Source organism: Brassica rapa, chromosome A09, assembly GCF_000309985.2.
Source record: "Brassica rapa cultivar Chiifu-401-42 chromosome A09, CAAS_Brap_v3.01, whole genome shotgun sequence".
NCBI classification, from domain to species: domain Eukaryota; kingdom Viridiplantae; phylum Streptophyta; class Magnoliopsida; order Brassicales; family Brassicaceae; genus Brassica; species Brassica rapa.
In genome coordinates this window covers 29,718,396-29,739,064 of record NC_024803.2, presented here as the reverse complement: position 1 = coordinate 29,739,064, position 20,669 = coordinate 29,718,396, and the positions used below count along the sequence as shown (strand labels likewise).

At 30.2% G+C, this 20,669-nt stretch overlaps 3 protein-coding genes across 3 annotated transcripts; 1 reads left to right on the top strand and 2 right to left on the bottom strand.

Annotated features, from left to right (window-relative positions):
• Positions 1-254: 254 nt before the first annotated feature.
• Positions 255-2,099, top strand: LOC103840549 (mRNA turnover protein 4 homolog). Its single transcript, XM_009117049.3, has 8 exons — positions 255-482; positions 643-808; positions 915-1,005; positions 1,090-1,148; positions 1,249-1,309; positions 1,450-1,540; positions 1,619-1,695; positions 1,777-2,099. The coding sequence occupies exons 1-8, from the start codon at positions 455-457 to the stop codon at positions 1,891-1,893; spliced, it is 690 nt and encodes a 229-aa protein (XP_009115297.1). The 5' UTR covers positions 255-454; the 3' UTR covers positions 1,894-2,099.
• A 2,897-nt stretch (positions 2,100-4,996) lies between these two features.
• Positions 4,997-18,587, bottom strand: LOC103840548 (protein indeterminate-domain 16). The gene is made up of 3 exons (XM_009117048.3): positions 7,234-18,587; positions 6,612-7,017; positions 4,997-5,888 (listed from the first exon to the last, which is right to left on the bottom strand). The coding sequence occupies exons 1-3, from the start codon at positions 7,349-7,351 to the stop codon at positions 5,261-5,263; spliced, it is 1,152 nt and encodes a 383-aa protein (XP_009115296.1). The 5' UTR covers positions 7,352-18,587; the 3' UTR covers positions 4,997-5,260.
• Positions 18,588-19,224: 637 nt separating this feature from the next.
• Positions 19,225-20,632, bottom strand: LOC103840546 (putative clathrin assembly protein At1g25240). The gene has a single exon (XM_009117047.3). It carries the CDS (start codon positions 20,382-20,384, stop codon positions 19,248-19,250), a length of 1,137 nt encoding a protein of 378 aa, XP_009115295.1. The 5' UTR covers positions 20,385-20,632; the 3' UTR covers positions 19,225-19,247.
• Between the last annotated feature and the right edge of the window lie 37 nt (positions 20,633-20,669).

Sequence of the window (20,669 nt, the reverse complement as noted above, 5' to 3'; positions counted from 1 at the left end):
TTATTGGTTAAAAGTTGTTGAAAATTGAAAATTACAAAAAACGATAAATTTATTATAGCGATTTAATGCGTTTTCTTAATATGTATGAAAACTCTAAAAAGTCTATCTTTTAGGAATGGAGGGAGTAATTCATATCAAAATTTGTTATAACAAAAGAATCGGATCAAAATCTAGTTTCCTTTTAAATTAAGTAACGTATATACAAAAGTTTGACAAAAAAAAGAAGTAATTTATATAAACAATGGTCCAGATTTCTTACAATAGGCCGGCTCGGATCACAGTGGGCCTAGTTCGGGTCAAGCTAAGTCACGGGTCGGAAATAAAAAAACGAACTAAAGCGGGGAACGAGGGTTTCAGTTTTTTCTTGTGAAAGAAAATTGATTAAGAAGACAAAGCCGTCTCTACTTCGGTTGCTGTCAACTTTTCACTTCAATCAGTCTGAAGCCTACAAGACATGCCTAAATCAAAGCGAGACAGACCAGGTCAGGAACTCTCTCTCTTCCTTCACTCTTTCATGGTTCTATTGTCTTGAAACTTATAGCATCTTCGTTCGTTACTGAGCTGGGAAGCTCTGTGTTTTTTGTAGTGGAGCCCCTTTTGAATAAAGATTTTGAGTCTTTGTTGTCGTTGTTGCTGCTGCAGTTACTTTGTCGAAGACAAAGAAGAAAGGAAGGGAGCACAAGGAGATTATTGTAAATGGAATCAGAGAGGCTGTCGAAAAACATACATCTGTCTATGTTTTCTCTTTTGAGAACATGAGAAACATCAAATTCAAGGAGTTTAGAAACCAGTTTAGGCACAATGGAAGGTCTGTTTCTTTGTTTCTGTTGTAATCATGAATAGATTAGTATCTGTTTCCTTCAATCTTTGATTTTGTAGTTTAGTGATACTGTTTGGTTTCTTATTGGTTTTAGGTTCTTCCTCGGTTCGAACAAAGTGATGCAGGTTGCTCTTGGTCGTTCGGCTTCTGATGAAATCCGTCCTGGCATCTTTAAAGTCTCCAAGGTTGGTGTTCTCTGCTGCTATCTTATACTATTACTTGGCCTTTTTTTACATTTTAACATATTATGTTGTGGGATGTTGTTTCAGCTGCTTCATGGTGATGCTGGACTTCTTGTAACAGATATGCCAAAAGAAGAGGTCGAAAGGTAATCTATTTGAGGGGCTTGAAATGTATCTCTATTTATCTCCTGGCTTTGCTTATTGTTTTAGTTACGGCTCAAAATACTTATTCTTATTGCATTGCAGCTTGTTTAACGCGTATGAGGATTCAGACTTTTCAAGGACTGGAAGCACTGCTGTAGAAACGGTTCGTATATAGACACTTAATGCCAGCTTTATATATGCGTGTCTCTAGATAAACAAACAAGATTGACCCCCCGTTATTTCAAGAACTGTGTATGTCTTATTTATCTTAATTACTGAACAACTCTGTTTTGAATTGATCAGGTTGAGCTGAAAGAAGGTCCTCTAGAACAGTTCACGCATGAGATGGAACCGTTTCTAAGGAAGCAGGGTATGCCTGTTCGTCTCAACAAAGGTTTGTAATCACAAGTATTGAAAGAAATATTGATCCACAAAGTTATAATGTCTTTTGCTGATTCATTACATAATGTAGGTACGGTAGAGTTACTCTCAGACTTTGTAGTTTGTGAAGAAGGAAAGCCTCTTTCGCCAGAATCTTCTCGCATTTTGGTAAATTTAAAACCTTTTGTCCTTTTTCTTTGTTTTCTGAAAATTTGCTTATGCTTTGGGCTATATGAAATAATTTTGCAGCGTCTGTTGGGAATTAAGTTGGCTACTTTCAAACTCAACTTAGTCTGCAGATGGAGCCCTAATGACTTTGAGCTTTACCGTGAAGGTTTGGATCTCTCAGACGTCGAAACCTCTTAAAAAGCCCCCATGATTTTGATCATCTCTTTTAAGTCTATGATATCATACACACTTGGATGCTGCTTGCTCTGTGGTTGTGTGTTTGCACTTGGATGTTTTATGTCAAAGTTTAGTTTCTTTAGTCTGTAGAATATCAGATTATCTTCTTGAGTTCCCAGTATTCTTGACTTAAATTACAACATCAGTCTTAAAAATATTAAGCTTAACTTCCTGTTATTCATTAACATTATCAAATTTTTAAGAAACATGTTCAGATATTTAGACAAATACTATGATTAAACACTTTTCAAGCCCAATATTAGACCATACTTTTCATATAATATTTATGTAATAGCAAAAAAGGTTTTCCATATATAATATATATCAAATTGAGTATCAACAAGTATATCCAAGCCCAACATTAGACCATTCCTTTTTATATTCATGGATTAGGGGTGGGCAAAAAAAACCGAACTGAATTGAGTCAAACCAAACTAATTATGGTTTAATATTTTTTAGTCCGAACAAAGCAAATCGAAACCAATCCGAACCGAAACGAATTAAACTGAAGCGAATTAAACCAATATGTTTTTGTTATTATTTGAATTAAACATACTAGCATTATAAAATATACTAAAATCCTAACACTAGACTTTTTCAGTATTATATTAGATTTAATTTACATAGAAGAAGCATTATATATTAATGATGTTTTTTATTTTTCTATTTACTTTAGTTAACTTTGATTTAATTACGTTTTTATAGTTTTTTGTGTTTTAAAAGTTTTTATTTTAATTTTATATTAGATTTAGTTTATATAGTTTATTTTTTCATATTCACTATAATGATTGCATGACCATGTGTTTTAAAATATTAGTTCTCTTAAAAGAATTAAACTAAGTGAACTTGATTAGTACGAACCATAACACACCAAATCGAATACAAACCGAATCGAATACAAACAAAACCAAAACCGATCCAAACCAAACTAATTATAGTTTATTTCAGTTGGAAAAAATCTAGAACCGAACCGAATGGAATCCGAATCAAGAATCGAAGTGTCCACCTCACCGCAGATTGCTATATCGCTTTGGGCCTTAAATTTTGGTTTACGACTTGCATGTCCTATACAAAGGTAGCTAAAATAGGTTTTAAAACGAGCTTCATATATTTTGTTACAAGTTTCATATATTTATCCTTTTTAGAATTTTGTTCCTTGTCGTTATACACAAAACTATCAAACATATTACTCTGTCAGTTTATTCCATAAAAAAATTCTCCCTCTATCCCTAAATATATAGTATTTAGAAGAATTTTTATGTTCCAATATGTAAGATATTCTCATATTTTAAGACAACTTGAACTTTATCAAAAATTATGTAACCAATCAAATTTAATGGTTTTATTTTGTAATTAGTTCAGTTGTTTTTAATTTATAATTTTAATAATATATTTTAGATAAAAATAGATTTTCTTAATAAGCGTGTTTTACCTAAAACGTCTTACATTTAGGAGCGGAGGAAGTGCTTTTTAGTAATTTTTATTAATAATTTGTATATTTTAAAATAAATTTAAAATATTTTTAATAATTTGTTTATTTTGTTACAAGTTATTATAAAGTTTCTAGTAAAAGTAGAATAAAATTTAATTGTAAAAGTTCATTATATTTTTAATATACATACTCCCTCTGTCCTAATTTAAATGACGTTTTACAACTTTTTACACATATTTAGGCAGCTATCCAAATACCTATTCTAGCCTTTTTATATATGAATTAACTTTAAATCATTATTACGACAACTCACAAGTATAAGGGTAAAACAAGTCACTTTATGTTATCTTTTGCTTTGGTTTTTGGAAACGACAAGTAAATGGAGACAAAACAAATATTGTAAAACGTCAGTTAAAAAAGAACGGAGGGAGTAATATTTTAGAAAATTCATCTTTGAAAAGATTGCAAGATTGTGGAGATCACGAAGAGAGAGTGTGGGGCTTTAAAGGTGTAAGAAAAGTGAACAGAGAGAGATAAGAAATGAAATCATGAAAGTGAGGGAAGAGTCAGGTGAGAAAGACTGAAGCCTGACTCCTAACCAATCTCTTTTGGCACTGAAATTCATGTCTTTACTTTTTTCTTCTAAAAAGGCAAACGACAACTACTTCTGCTCTTAAACACGGCATTTACTCCTTCCCTACCTCTCTACATCATTGCATATCTTTATTTTTTTCACTCCCTTTGACACTGATTTTGGCTTTTTTCATGATGGTATCTTTTGAATTTGTTCCTCCCATTTTATAGCACATGCTTGATCGGTCTCCAATAGTTTTTTTGATATACTATAGTATTAGTTTACCCATTCAACAGCTCAGAATTTTTAACCTCTCAACAAATGATATACTCTTGTTCTTTTCAATATCCATAAGCTGATCGTTAGATAATACTACTCGTTACTTCAATTTATCATATACAATACTCTCCTTATATCGCTTTAAATGGTGTTTAAAGTTTTTGCACAAAGATTAAGAAAATATAATTTTTATATAATTTATTTTGGTTACATAAAATAACTAAGATATTATTTTGTAAATTTCATACTGTTTTAAGTTCTAAGATCAGGTAGCTAAGAAGAAACGATATACCAAAAACAAAATTTCTAATTATTTAACTCCTGCAACGGTTTCTTAGAAGATTCTTCTCTATGTGAGAGAGATGGTTTCTCGTTTGGTCGAATTAAGACTACTAGGCTACAACTACAGTAATGTAAAGATGGGAAAGAGAAAGAGGTGACTCGTGATCATATTTTATTAGGTGAACATCAATCATTTATACCTGAGAATCTTACGCACACAATTTCGACCATCTACCAATTTTCTCTCGCATTTAATGCTAATTAAGTGATGTTTCCCCTCCTCAATCAGTGATTAATTCATAATCATTTAATTTTTTTTTTTTTTGAAAAAGGGCTTTTTATCATTTAATTTTGTTTTATTATGGAACTGTCCATTAGTTTATAAAGAGAACAAAACATTTTCTTAAACCTTATTATTACGCTTAATGTTCCATAATCATAAGTTTCAACTTACACCAATCAATCAACCAACCCCACACCAATAACTACCATCTGTTTTTTGGTTTGGGAAAATATTTATTAATATCAGCCTAAAATCAGATAAATACAAAACAAACAAATTAATTAACTTTTTTTAACCGATAAGATCTTTAACAGAAATTTCAAATAATTCTCGGAATTTACTGTGGACACAGAAAATGATGCATATAGTAAAAAATGGATCCACACAATGGCAACCACTAAAATACAATCATTTCATTTAAAACCATTATGTTTTTCCTTTCGCCCGGCCTTGTGGGGATTTATGAAGAAGTATAGAATCATTCAAATTCCCCTTCCGTTCTCGCCGAGGAAACATAACTCATAACAAGAGACGTCTTACTTTCATCAGCCATAACGGGGAGCTGGAACAGTTGCTTGCAAGAACGACAAGTGATCTCCAAGATTGTTGTCTTTATTCTCTCCATTGCTTCTTCTCTAACAAACTGAGCTTTCTCCAGCTCGGCTTTCGCTTCTTCCCTTATATTCTTAGCCCTCTCAAAATCCATTTCCGCCATCTCTATCTGCCTCTTCGCTTCTTGTCTCATTTCATCCGCTCTCCTCGCTTCCTCATTCGCTCTCTCCAATGGTAAACTCATCTCTCCCTTTTCGCTTCTCTTTAGGTTTGATGATGTTTTGGCCATTCCTATGGATAGTTGAAGCTGAAGGCTTTCGTAAGAAGATGATGAAGCATCGAGAGGGTAAGCGAAAGCTAGTGACTGTTGATGGGACGCTTGTGGTGGCCTTAACATAGGAAGTCCATGGAGTAAAGGTCCAATGCTTGTGGTCGAAAGGGTTATTGATGGAGTTGCATGGCACGATGTGTTCTGCTTTAGAGGACGCGGGGGATTGCTGGGTTGAGGTCGCCGGATGGTGCATGTATCTTGATGCTCTATGAAACTCTCAACCCTAAAAGACAGGAAATGAATCAATAATGAAAGAGTTGTAATTAGTTCATATATATAAATATGAGAGACAATTAGTGTAGTGTATACATATATATATGGTCTAAACTAAAATGAAAAAAATTGAATAGAGTTTACATCAAGAGGAATATATATGCTTGATGGAGTACGTACGTAATCAAAGGTAATAATATAAAATAGAAATGAATTATGGATTTAGGTATCTGGAAAAGGGATTACGTGACTAAAACTTTTTAGTTTGCGTATTAAATAAATGCAACAAAGTGTTTGTAATGGAAGTTCATAATGGGGTCAATGTGAGATCACATACTAAAGTCTAAAACATACAACTATCCGATTTATATAATTATATGAAATAAGCATATCTGGCAACAGTCAAAAGACTGATCTTCTATTGGTAGGTTGTGTAGATCTATATGCACATTCAAAACAAAAACAAAAAACACAAATCTATGTGCGTTATAGATAATATATAGATATACCTGTAATGTACCAACATTACACACCATCACAGAAAACATTTTTTTGTTCAGTTGATAAATTGTATTAATAAATTATCAAGAAGAAAACAGTCCAACTTCTGAAACCCAAGAAATTAAATCATCAGCACCAGAAAAACTGACTAGGGTTTCCACAGAACATCGAGTAAATTGACCCCACTTATTTTTATACATTAAGAGATAATGATGATGAAGAACTGAAGAACCTGGAGAAAACACGGCCGCAGTCACAGGAATGACCGCGTGAGCCGCATGTTTTGAGATGGGCTTTGTAATCAGATTGAACAGCGTAGCCTTTTGAGCATCTATCGCAAACCCATTGCTTGTGAGCACTGTGTTTCCTGCGGAAATGCTTTTTGATTCCGACCAGATCTCCTAGTGCGTGGCACGGGTTGTGGTGGAGACAAGTCGGCTCAGGACACACATAAACTCTCTTTCTCACCTCTTCATCTTTCTTCTCTCTCTTCAGTAGCTTCCATGGTACTTTATGCCTTCTTCTATGCATCTGGAGATTCTGATCCCTCTGAAACCCTTGGTTGCAGATCTCGCACACGTACCGATCTGACTCTAGCAACGTTCGTGGAGATAAAGATACAACCTCTGCATCTGGATCTGTTGCCACCGATACACAAGATTTGAAAATATTATATATAACCTATTTGGATTATCCAGCACACAAAATTAATAAAATCTTTAGCTGAGTTTAGAAAAGGCAATCCACAAAATAATCATATACATAATTTATTTGGGATATTATTTTAGCTGAATTATTGAAAACCTAATAGTAGATAATTAAAAGACTTAAGATGAATTGTTAAAGAAGCAAACCTGGTGTCCCTGCTGGTCTCCGTTTCCTCTTGTTGTTCACTGTGGTTCCATTGATGGCAAGGAGGAGATCGGAGGAAGATGAAGAGGGATGGTTGATGTTTTTCTCGAAGTCTATCATCGGATGTGGTTTATAATAATCTCTTTTTGTTTTTCTATACGGTTGTGGTATTGGAAGAAGTGTACCTCTATTACTGTGTGACTACTGAAAAAGAAAAGCAAAATCGAAGAATCTTTTGTTTTTTCATGTGAAGATTAGAGGTTTTCTCTTTATTTGGTGGATAGTGCTGTCTCAGCTTTATCTAATAGAGGAAGAAAGGGAGATGAGTTAAGAGGGAGAAACAAAGGGTTTTGCTTTCTGAAATCAACTTTTGTTTCAGCTCTCTTTTCCGAGGCCTAAAAGTTTTCTTTTTTGCCTTTGCTTCCTCTCTTTTTCTTATTTTCCTGGAAAAAGGTTTCTTCTTTATGTTAATTGTTTCATTGACCTCGCACCTTACCTGGAGAAGGCATTGTATGGTTTTCGATTGTTTAATCTTCTTTGCATACACTCATCTTCTTTTTCAGTTCTCTTTCTTTAAGTATATGCATACATATACATCTACAATCTACATACATGTGACCTAAAGGAAACGGGGTTGAAACTTAGAGCCCACAGATATTTGGAAAAGAAACAAAAAACATCCTATTTCACAACAAAACAAATCGAAGTCATTATTATTTCATATCACAGAATCTTCTTCTCCACAAATTACTCCTCATTATTATTTGGATATGTGTATATGTTTTTCATTGTCTAAATCCATATTATGACAATGTAGCAACATTATTACGAACTATTAGACTAAAAACTTCGATCGGAAATTTGGACAGAAATGTTACCAAATGATCACTACACGAAAACTTCTCACTTCCAATGAGAATTAGGACTCTAGTTTTCCGAAAATTCCGAGCAAATCTCGGCAATGTACCCCCAAAAAAATCTGAGAAGTATATTTTGCATGATAAAATTTTCAATAACTAATAAGAAAACTCTTCGAAAAATTCTCGGGAATTAACATTATTTAAATGGATGATAGCGTCAAGTAGAGAGAATGTTAAAGGCTTACCCTCCCATGTGGGCATGGGATATGTAATGCTTTTTATGAAGATGACGACGTAGAGACAATGTCAGTTTTTAATATCTAAATGGTTAACAATTTTTTTGGGGTTACTTTATGGGTTGTCAATAGAACTTTTCACCTCCTCCATTGTTACTTCTTGAAAAGCAAAAAGCCAATGGGACCATATTATCATGACTCCTCTTCGTTAAGTATCAACTAAATTAACAATTGTGCTTATTTTTGTGTGTTAAAAATTCTGTTAGAGTTTCGATCAGCAGAAAATTTGGAACATAGTATGCTCGAATAAATTTTTTGAATGGTGAATTTCTGACGAAGAGATCATTTTCAGTTAACTACATGCAAGCTCTTTTCAACTAAAGAAACATGCCAGCTCTTAATATTTCCTGGATAACATTTTTTGTCTTGAATATATAGTTTCTTCATTTATTTATATACCAAGTTGACTGTAAAGATATAAGCTTATCTATAAACTGAAGAAAAATGTTTTGGTGGAACACTCGGAAAAATTCATAGCTTAATGTACGAAGAATTCTGCAAATGGTGATTAGTGATATAGAAGTAACTTTAGAATCCAAATTCGTAAGAATGGCTACTTGCAAATATACGTTTGTATATGTACGAAAATATGTTCAGATTTACGTGCCAACCAGTGACTAGTCTATCATCTCCGTTAGGGTATTCCAGTCCAATTAGGATTACGCTACGAAAAGTTCCAAGTTCGATTTCAAATTAAAACTCAGGATCTTGAGTCCTTCCATAAGATGCAGCTACCCATTACTCAGCAGTCAAGCACGAAGCATATTTTGAAGAGAGAGAGAGAAATAATGTAAATTTGGTCGTGCAACAGAAAAATCATTCAGACATTCATAATTAACTGACAAACGTCTCTTGCTAACGTATTAACATGTTTCTAGAAAACAACACTAGTTTATTGTTGAACAAAAAAGAAAAGCAAACAACACTAGTTTATATCTCAGACGAATTCAAGTAGCAGATGTTCATTCAAAAATAATAATTAAAGTAGCAATATGGTATATTTAATGCTGTTTCTTTTATCATGATAACATAGCTTTTTACAAAACCTTTGATTCTTACAAAATCTTTGATGCGAAAACAATTTGCATACACATTTTGAAATCATCACGGGTCTTAAAAACAATCAGATTAGCCATACATACGTTTGGAAAACATGCAACACACGCTGATCAACTATGAACAAAGAGGATACAAGAGATATCGATTGGAGAAACATGATCTCACCGAAGAGATAGATTTTTTAACCAAAATAAAAAACAAAAAATCTCATCGCAGTTGTAATAAATTATACTATAAAGCAAGCTTTCAACATAATCAATGCGGATCCGTGTTCCACCTTAATTAGTTAGGCCCGTGTGTTCAAATGGACCTGGTCTTTGTACACTTTTAAAATGATTTGCTCTTTCATGACACTCCAAATCAATGCAAGTTTTTACTCCGTGGAATATACTATATGATATGATCATATGATGACACCACATTGTATGGATTCCGGTTTACATTCCCCACCCATGCAGAGACATGAGTTGATTATGTGCCCACGACACACGTAATAATAAGTAATGATTTGTCCTAACTTCCAAATAATTTTTAGGGTCAATTTGAATATCCGGAAAGAGTAGCCATTTCGTGAACTGCACCTACCATATCTATTTGGAATTAGTCTGAATTCTTCTATAGGTTTGGGATATCTCCAAGTTAATAAAAAAAATTCCAAATATTTTTATTAAATCCTTTAATATAGATGCGCCCACATATATGTACGTAGTAGATAGTATTAGCTTGCCGTAAGAACTTAACATTTGTATTGGACATCATTAGTACTTGTGAGGATAAGGAATCATAGGTTCTTAATTCAATACCAAATGATAAATAATTCTGTATAGTATTGTTGCTCCCTTCTTATTTCTGATGTAGAATTCCTAACATGGACCTTTTTTTTTGACAAAGTCCTAACATGGACCTTTAGATCATTGTTTTTGTCTGATTGTCTCATTGATATGGAATTAAATCTATTTTCATATATTTTGGATGGATTGTACACGTATGGATTTAGCGAACTATTATCCATATTAAAATGTCAAAAAAAAAATTATTTTAAATTTGTTGAGAACAGATGAATTGATATGTACCGCGACCAGTGACGTATAATGTTGATTTTATTGGGTGCACAAAGCTTGGAGGTGTTGTTCAATTATTTTACTGGAGTTTAAATCCAAAACACAATTTACCGTTATTCAAATGATGATTCTAAATTCTGTTTTATAATCTATTGTTATTGGATTTAATATTTATATATCTTAGTTAAAATAGTATTCAATAAATGATTTAAATCCAATATTTGAAATCTAGTCTTATTTAACTTTATAAAAAAAAATTGTATTTAAAATTAATTTCAAATCATTTGTTGTGAAGTCTCATGAATAAATGATTGTAATTAAAATTCAAGGAATATTGTAAAGATTTTAGAATTCACTAACTTAAACTATCATAAAATTTAAAATGTGTTGGTTCATAAAACACTGATAATGATTTTAAATCATTGATTGAATAACACTCTCTTACAATATGGATGAATGAGTGTAACTCTAAGACCATTTCCAACCCCACTTCATTTTCTACTTTATGCTTCATTTTGAAGTGATATTTGCTCCAACTCTACTTCATTTCTTGCTTCAAAATGAAATAGTGAACAATGTTGCTTCAAATTTGAAGATCTATCGTACATATTTTATTTTTTTAAGATGAACTTTTTATATTGTGAATTCGACCTTAATTTTTACTTATTCTTATATTTTGCCAAAAATAATTATATACGTTAATATTATCCAATCAATTTCAAAATTTTGACTATTATTTTCATATAATCAGATGTTTATATCAAAGACCATATGAATATTCATTTTTAAGAACTTTCAACTTGATTAAAAAGAATCAAAGATAAATAATCGTATCTCTTACTTCTAAACACTTTTGTTAATCACTTATAGAAAAATTATATATATGGCGCTTTCTTACAAACTATGATATTTTGTGTTTGTTTATTCTTGTTATGTAATAAATTTATTATATGAAATTTTTTAATTTATATTAATTAATAATTATGTTGGATTATTGTAAAAACAAAATAGTTAGGTAAAGTAAGTAAATATATTAAATATAAGTATTTACTAGTAATTAATGATAAATTGGAGATGAAATATATTTGAAATATTCATTTTACAAGAAAAAACTGAAGCAAACCACTCGAGTAAATGTTGCTTTATTTTTTTCTTCATTTTGAAGAAAGTAAACTTTTGAAGATAGAAATGAAGTCAACCGTTGGAATAATAATTTATTTTCATTTTCTCTTATAATATGATCAGAAACTGAAAAATTAGTAGTGCACATGCACCCACAGTCTTCTACCTTGCTTCACCTGTGATCGCGACCCGCTACATCTCTATATTTATGAATAAATTTAATAATTTTAAATTGTTAGAAACTCGATTGATCGTATTTATATAATATTTTTTTGAATCTAACTTTTTCTTAGTTATTTATAAAAAATTGTTAAATTTTATCTAAGTTAAAATGGAAAATTTATTCTAAATTTATTTCTATTAATTTTTAGTATTTTATCAATCATTATGTATTTTTAATTACTCATTTGTTACGTAACCAAATTTACCTATTATCTCTTTTTAGGATTCTTACGAAAACATTTTTTTTATCATTAAGCCAAATTTAGCTATTACCTTATTTTAGAAATTTTGCCAAAAATATATCATTAAAATTTGTACTTTCATAATGTGATGGAAACCATGTCACATTTTTCATTAAGCAATGTAATACTGTTTTCATAAGAATGGATGTGGTGATGACACAAATTTTTTTTTTTAAATTACTTTAGAGATAATGTCTGGGGATATTTAAATATACATAAATTTTGAATTTTATTGAAAATGTTCTTATTTCGAAAAAGATATATATTTATATAAAAATTGTTAGCTTTTATCCCAAGTTAAAACAAAAAATTTCTTACACTTGTATTTATATTAAATTTTTGTATTTAAGTGTAATTATATATTTTTACTTACACTTTTGATATGTAACCAAACTCATCGATTCTATTCTTTTTGTAATCTTCCCAAAAATATATAAAAAAATTGTTAAACTTGATTTTCCTACTATCGTATTTTAGGTTTTTACCAAATAATCTATATTATTAAAAGAGAAGTACACATTAAAAATACTCCTAAGTTTTCTAACTTATTTACACTTCCATGATACAGAGAATTAAATTAAACTACCTATTTTAATGTTTGTCTTTTCTAGTTAAATTAATGAGTTTTTCTTAATTAAATTTAAATTTAATGTCATTAAATGAACCTATCTATATTAATGCTTGTCTTTTTCAGTTAAATTAATGAATTTTCTTTAATCAAATTAAACTTAATGTCATTAAATGAACCTACAAATACAACATATTTAACATAGTTTATTACAGACGAGTACAACCCAATAATGAACTTGAATTTGATTTTTACGAAAACGTGAATCATTTTACGTATGTAATATTTAAAATATATTAACTACAATATAACAAATGCATATAACCTACCTATACTTTAGTTTGAAATGATCATGCTCAAGTTTTAAAGAGTCAACTTACATCATGCATTGATCGATGTACAACATTCAAACCACCTATAGTTTTCGTTTTCTTTATAGGATGTATCAACCAACCAATCATCCTATTGATTTTCTAAGCTTTATAAAAAACAAATCAATAAATACAAACTCAAAATCTAATATATTTTATTAATCAAAACAAAATATCTTCAATGTCGTATCTTTAATGTACCTATTAAATATATAAACTGTAACCAAAATTACACTATTTATAAGAATAGATTTGATTCCAACCAATTGGTCTATTACTTCGGTAATTGATTTACTTGCAGAAGAAGAAACAATAAATTTAAATTTTGTAAGAATATAAAAATATAGAGATTCAACCCAATTGTCTATATTTGCGTATGATTTTCACATAATAAGCTTGAGATTGAACATTAAAAAAGATAGATAATTTTTTTTTATTTTTTACCGACACAAAACTTAAACAAAACGAAGAGTTAAAAACAATTTTTTGTTACACTTCCCGAAAAAAACGGTTACAATATAGGCTTTCATAATATGGTCTTTTAACATATTAATGTTATGAACATTTAATAATTATCTTGACGCAAAACAAAAACTATAAATAATTTATTATTAATAAAATTATGAAGTTATTTACAATTTGATAACCAATTCATCGCCTTTTTTTATATGTTAAATTTTTCATAGAAGTTTAAAAATCATTGTATTTTCTTTAAACATGTATAACTAATTTATAATCTTTTATGCCTTACTAAGTCATAATATAATATTTTTTCATATTTTACATTAATAACCATTGTTTTTATATATCATCTTCAATTCTCTAATTACGTTGTATTTGTTCAATTTTTTATATGTTATCAAATATTCGTCATAAATAGATGGTTTAAGACGCCAAAAAAAATATTTACTTGGTGAATATAATACATCAAATATTACAAATACGTCATTTAGTTAAATAAGTAACCAAAAACCAAAACTTCATATCCGCGCTGGTGCGCGGATCAGGGTCTAGTTATCATTAAAGTTGGAGTATTTCATAATATGATGGAATTCATATTATACTTTTTAGTAAATCGGGTCATTTAATAAAAGAATGAACGTAATAATGATATATAAGCAATTTTTTTTTAAATATTTTGCAAATGACGATTAGTCTGTTTGCCATTTAATCCGTTCTATTTACTATTCAACAACTATCTGTAGACAAAGGCGTCCGAAAACATAAATAAACTGTAAGATGAAAGGTATTAAAAAGATTATATAAGCAGTTTGAACAGGAAGCTTTTATTGAGTTTCTTTCTTGTGATTAAAATTAAAGAGAGAAAATGTTCAAAAGTTTTTAAATAAGAGATTTAGTTGGGTAAGAATTCATAGTTCACATGCTGGTTTTGTATTGGCTGAACTTTAAATAAATAAACAAATTTTAATTAGTTAAATAAATTTTGTTAAACTAATATTTTGTATTTTGTATTTTGTATTTTGAGAACTAAATTTTAATATTTAGTTTTAATTAGTTAAATAAGGGAGTTCTTTCAGTTGGTGTTGCTCTAAGATGAGAAAAAGTAATACAAAAGCAAAACATGTTGCCTTACAGAAATTCTTTGTCGGCCTTTGGAAAAGTTGTTCGTATATATAACCCAAATGGCCAAATCCCATATAATTTGACTAAAGTAACTTAATTAGTTAATTTCCAGTTAGTAACTAAGTTGCTAAAATTAGAAAATCCAAAATTAGACTATTCGTTAGTATCATTACACATAAAATTATTTAGGCATTGTCTCAATACTTTGTTATAAAAAACTTTAATTTCGTCTTTACTATATTATTATGCTTAGGAACTAATTTTTGCCACAATTTTTTTTTCATAACAGTTTTGATGATAATTTTCTTAAAAAAGATCTTGCTAATTCCAAAAAGGACAATAAGAAAGCTAAGTGTAATTCTAAAATTAGAAGTGTCCCAAAAGACAACTCTACACATACTTGTACTATATTTTGACATGACTTAAAACAACAACCTCAACCCAAGCAAAAATATCTCACAAATAAGTGAAAATAAAAACGAAAGATTATTTTAACGATGGAATATATCAAGTACTTAGATATTTATTCACTAAAATAGTTTCTCCTATTTTTGATTTTCTTCTTCTTTTAATTGTAAGATATTTATAAGGAAAACTTTCGAAGAGATATACTTTTAGGCTTGGGTCCTTTTATTTATTAATTTTATCTGCTGCCAAAATAATTATAAAATCTTCTTGTAGTTTTTTTTATGTCAAGAAGATTTTAAATAAACTAGAAGAAGATTTTATTAATTTGGCAGCAGATAAAATTAATAAATAAAAGGACCCAAGCCTAAAAGTATCTCTATTCAAAAGTTTTCCTTATAAATATCTTACAATTAAAAGAAAAAAAATCAAAAATAGGAGAAACTATCTTTGAAATTTCCTTATAAATATCTTATAAAATCTTCTTGTAGTTTAGTGGTGAAGTTTGTAATTAAAGGAAACTAGATTTTGACCCGCGCTTAGAAAGCGCGAATTTATTTTTGAAATTAAATAAATTCTTCTTATACAATATCTATATAAGATATTTTATAGGTTTGAGTATATTTACCCGCGTGCACTGAACCGTACCAAACTGGAAAAAAAAACTAAAATTAAGCTGAATTTTTATAAATAACTGAGCATATCATATATTTTTTGAACCGAAAAATATAAACCGAACTGAAAAATGAAAAAAAATTGTTACAAACCAGAGGATTCTCCATTAAAACCTATATTAAACATAACTAAGCCATTGAAAATTTTATACGAATAATTGAACTATATGTGGTAATGATCACGTTATGTATAAACATGTTCGAATAATCTGTCTATATTCATAGGAATTTATTGTTAGAGTAATTATATAACAGATTATAGGAGAATAATAAATGAGTTCATTTAAATTAGAAAAAAATATGTAAAGTGTTTTTCTAGTTAGAAAAATATAAGGTAAAACCAAAAAAAATAGTTAAGTCTAATGAAATAGTCTAACAACTTTGTATAAGTAGATTTTTTTAAAAATCTTTTCCTTTTTAATAGTAAAGATTTGATGTGCAATTCCAACTAAATCTCTCGTCAATAAAATATGTTTTCAAGTTCCATAAATAAATTTATGCATTTATTTGTTATAACTGATTCAATATATTAGAATGTAAATAAAGTATCACCCGTAACGATGAATTTCCGTATTTGACAATTGTTGATCTACTATCTAATGAAAAATCTAGAAAATGATTTAGTATATTACTATATTTTGAGCTAATTATTTGACTTAGATATTTTGAATGAACAAAATGACATAAAAATATTTGGATATTTTAAAGTTGTTAAGTTGAAAAATAGAAAATTTATTAAAATGTTATTTTTTATATTTTAATTAATTATAATACATATTTAAGATTCACCAAATATTGATATGTGAAAGTTTAAAAATATATAGAACCATTTTTCTACCTAAACCGATAATCCATGAAGAGTATATAGTTTCGTAAATGATAACATTTTCAAAGCACCAAGTACATGATGCCATTATCAGAATCATCGCCTTTACCATTTGAAGTCGTGTAGATATTTATTTTGTAACACCAAGCTTCAAAGAATTATTAATATAGACACAGTGAAGCAATAAATATTTATTTTGTGAGTCTGTTTCTTGTAGGTATTTTTGGCTGAATGAAAAGTTTGTATCTGCTGAAAGAGAACGTAAGAATATAAACGTACTTATAAACTTTGGTTATATATAATAGAAATAATTAATAATGAGTAGGTAGATTTTTTATAGTTAGAGAAATATATGGTAAGATCTTAATAGTTAGAGATAATTAGAGAAATATAAGGTGAGACAAAAAAAATAGTTAAGTCTAATGAAAAGGTCCAACAACTTTTCATAGGTAGATTTTTCAAAACTTCTTCTCTTTTAATAGTATAGATGTAACAATTAGACTTTCTCATGTTTTAGATTAACATAAAATCTTTTAATTAGTGGGGTTTAGTGTTTAATCATCATTTAGCAAAAAAAGAAGGGTTTAATTATCATTTTGGTCTTCGGCCTTCAAATTGACAAATTCTCAGGATCAACTCTGTGCTAAGTTTTGGAAAATTCAGCAAAAGTTTGATAAACCTACTCACTTTTGACAAACTAAACAAAATGTATATGGCTACAACACTTACAATACTCATTATATCTGCCTTGATATTTACATATTTGTTTAATCAGTCTTGATTTAAGAAAATTTACGATAGAGACGACCAAGTCCGGTGTGAGTATAAGACATACTCGTACGAAAATTTTGAAGTTATTTTTATGATTTTCTCTTCATTTTATTCATATAAAACCAATCACGAGACGCAAATTAGGCTTTTGGAATTCGTTTTGCAGCTTGCATCAGAATTAGGCCTAATGACAATTATCCCTTCTAAAAACAAAACAATTGTACCAACATTTTAGTCATTCTGTTTTTAGTAAATTCTGGTTGAGGTCTATAATAATTACTAGAAAGAAAGTAACACTTCCAAAATTTATGGTCCATTCTTAAAGTCTTTGCTCTGGCCATACCATTTCTCGTGATCGATAGCGATCTGTCATCTAAGTTATTGCTTTCACTACAAATTTACAAACATTTCATATCAAACAAGTCAAATCAAAATGATTAAATTTCCAGTACGAAATGAAAGACAATAAAATATTCACCATGCAATTTGGTAAAGAGGCTAAAAAAAGATACATATAAAGTAATCTGATAGACAAATTTGATAATGATACGAATACAAATACAAAAATAATAAATAGACTATCATCTTAGTCAAAAGAATAATAACCATATCATATGTCTATACTTAACAGCGTATATATATATATATATATTAACTGGTTTCTATACTTGACACCGTATAACATACATAGTTTAATTATATAAAATCTAAAACATAATTTAACTCTATGTTTTTAACATCTATTTATTATATATATGGAAAATACTATATTAGGTAGTGTTTTGAAAGCCAAATCGGACTGGCCGGTCAGACCAGTTCAATAGTGAATCAGTAAACCAAGTCCAAGCTGAATTAAAACTCAGATTTAAATTAAACAACCAAAATCGGCACAAAACCAGCAGACTAATCACAAAACCCGGTTCAACCAAATACAAAATATAATGGATTAATTTTGCTTCTAAAAATTTAACATAAATGACATTTCTTGATTAGTTTCATATTTTTTAATCGTTTGTGATTGGAAACCAAAATCATTTTTTCCTTGGTCACATTTATTTTGTTTTCATTATACACACTTCCTATATGTTATTATAGCATTAATAGAAATAACTTTACTTAAATAATTCTAGTCATTTCGGTTTATATTTATTATTCATATACTGGATTGGGGATCTAAAAACAATAATGGTTCCATATACTTTTTTGATTTTGTAAATATTTTTAAATATATTTTTCAATAAATTTATGAAATACTAAAAAAATCTCAGTAAAGTATTTAAAATATATATCATATTTTCAAATAATCATACACGTAAAAAAAAAAAATATATATACATATATATATATATATATATATATATATATATATATATATATATATATATATATATATATATGAATATAATGAAAATATATATAATTTTGAAAACCCAGTTAGACCGATTCGACCAGTCATCGAGTAATTATAATGAGTTGATATGTCTTGTCCAGTTTTTAAAACATTAATATTATGTTATTAATTATATGAGTAAGGTAGAAAACATTGATTAATTCTGAACAAATAATCACAGGTTTGAAAGCCATAACCAAATACATTGTTTGAGAAAATAAATATATCAATATATAATAATTGTTTGGTATAACTTGTAGGGGGAAAATCAAAGTCAATGTAAAAAGGACTTTAGAAGTTTCGAAAGATGCTAATATATCTCATGGTAACAAAAATATATTGTTCTGAGGTATATTAATCAATGTCCAGTTATTAACTAACATATTTAACAAGGGGAAATATATCATATTCTCAAATGCCTAAATGAAATGTAAAAAATGTGTACTCAGAAATCCTGGGAATTTTTGAGATATATCTAATGTTTATTATCATCCCCACATCCAACAAAAAGAACATTATATCATAAGAGAACCAAGCAATAAAAAGGAATCTGATCAAATTGCCATTAGAAGGTTATTAAATCCGGTAACGTGTGAGTGAAGTAAACTGGCTCATCAATAACTATAAGAGGCAGCAGACTCGGATCCACGTTGTACTCTCTATGTTGGTCAGTTTCTTTAATATCCTTACATGTGAAACACAAGTCATCTTCGAAAACTTCCCATTTATCAGTTATGATTGTCTTGAACTCTGGTCTCTCCACTAATATGATACTCTTTTCTTCCTCTACTTCCTCTTGCTCGTCCTTTGTCTCCTCTTTCTCTTCGACTCCGTTAATGGCTTTCTCGATTGCTTCAATGTCTTCTTCGGGGATTCTGACAAACTTAGGGATGTCGTGAGCATTTGAGACACCAAACTCTTTGCAGAACTCAAAGTAGAGAGCTAGGTCTTCTCCTTGAGATGTAGCCTTCTTTACAACCTTCAGAGCCATCACAGCTTCAGCTTTTTCAGCATCTGGCTGGATCTTGATGAGAAGCTTGGCAATGGCGCTGCAGATTCTTCCATAAACGTCAAAGATCTCGAGGACAACGCAGTCCATGGCTTCAAGGATAAGCGTCTTCTTCATGTTCTCAGCCATGGGACGGATCTGGAGTAGCATATGGAGAAGAGACTGAAGCTTCTGGATCCTCTCCAGCTCTTGTTCAACAGAATCATCCTGAGTTTTTTTGCCCCGACCACGGATTTGTTCGGAAAAGAAGAAAGCGTACTGGTCAAGAAACGAGAAGTAGGCTCGGATAAAAGCGTTGAAACCCCAAGTCTTGCTTGGACGTGAATGACCGTCCGAGAAATCAGATAGGTCGAAAGGGAGGCGACGTATCTCTTGTAGGGACGTGACTTTGCAGCAAAGGACACCGTGGACAAGCATTAGGGCTTTCACGGCGACGATCCAGCTTCTTGTACGGTTAACCCTAGAGGAAAGCGCGTGAACAAGGGGCTTGAGGTTGGCGGGAGAGGAGCGGACCCATTTGTAGACACGGTGGGCATTGTGGTAGTCGACGGATAAGTCGTCGTGAGAGGTTGCGTGGATAATGGCGGAGTCAAGGTCAGGGTTGCGGAAGGAGGTTTTACGGGAGAAGCTGATGGAAAACAAGCTTTTACGGTCTTTGAGAGCACCGGAAGCTCGTTTCCACAGCTTCATCATCACCCTCCTCCTCCTCCTCCTCTTTTTGCGCTCTTTTCCTTTCTTCTCTTTCTCACAAACCCACCAAACGTTACCTTTGTCTCTATTTTAAGGTTTTAAATCTTTTGCCACCTTTGTTTTTGACCGTTGTAACCGGTTTTTCTTTTACTTTTTCCTTTTAATTTCAGACAGAAGCTGTATATAAATACAAGCTGGCACGTGTGATCCGCTTCATGTTTTTGCTTAGTTTTGTGCACGTCGGCCTTATTAGAGCATGATTAATGGGGGGTTTTTAGGGTGGAGTTC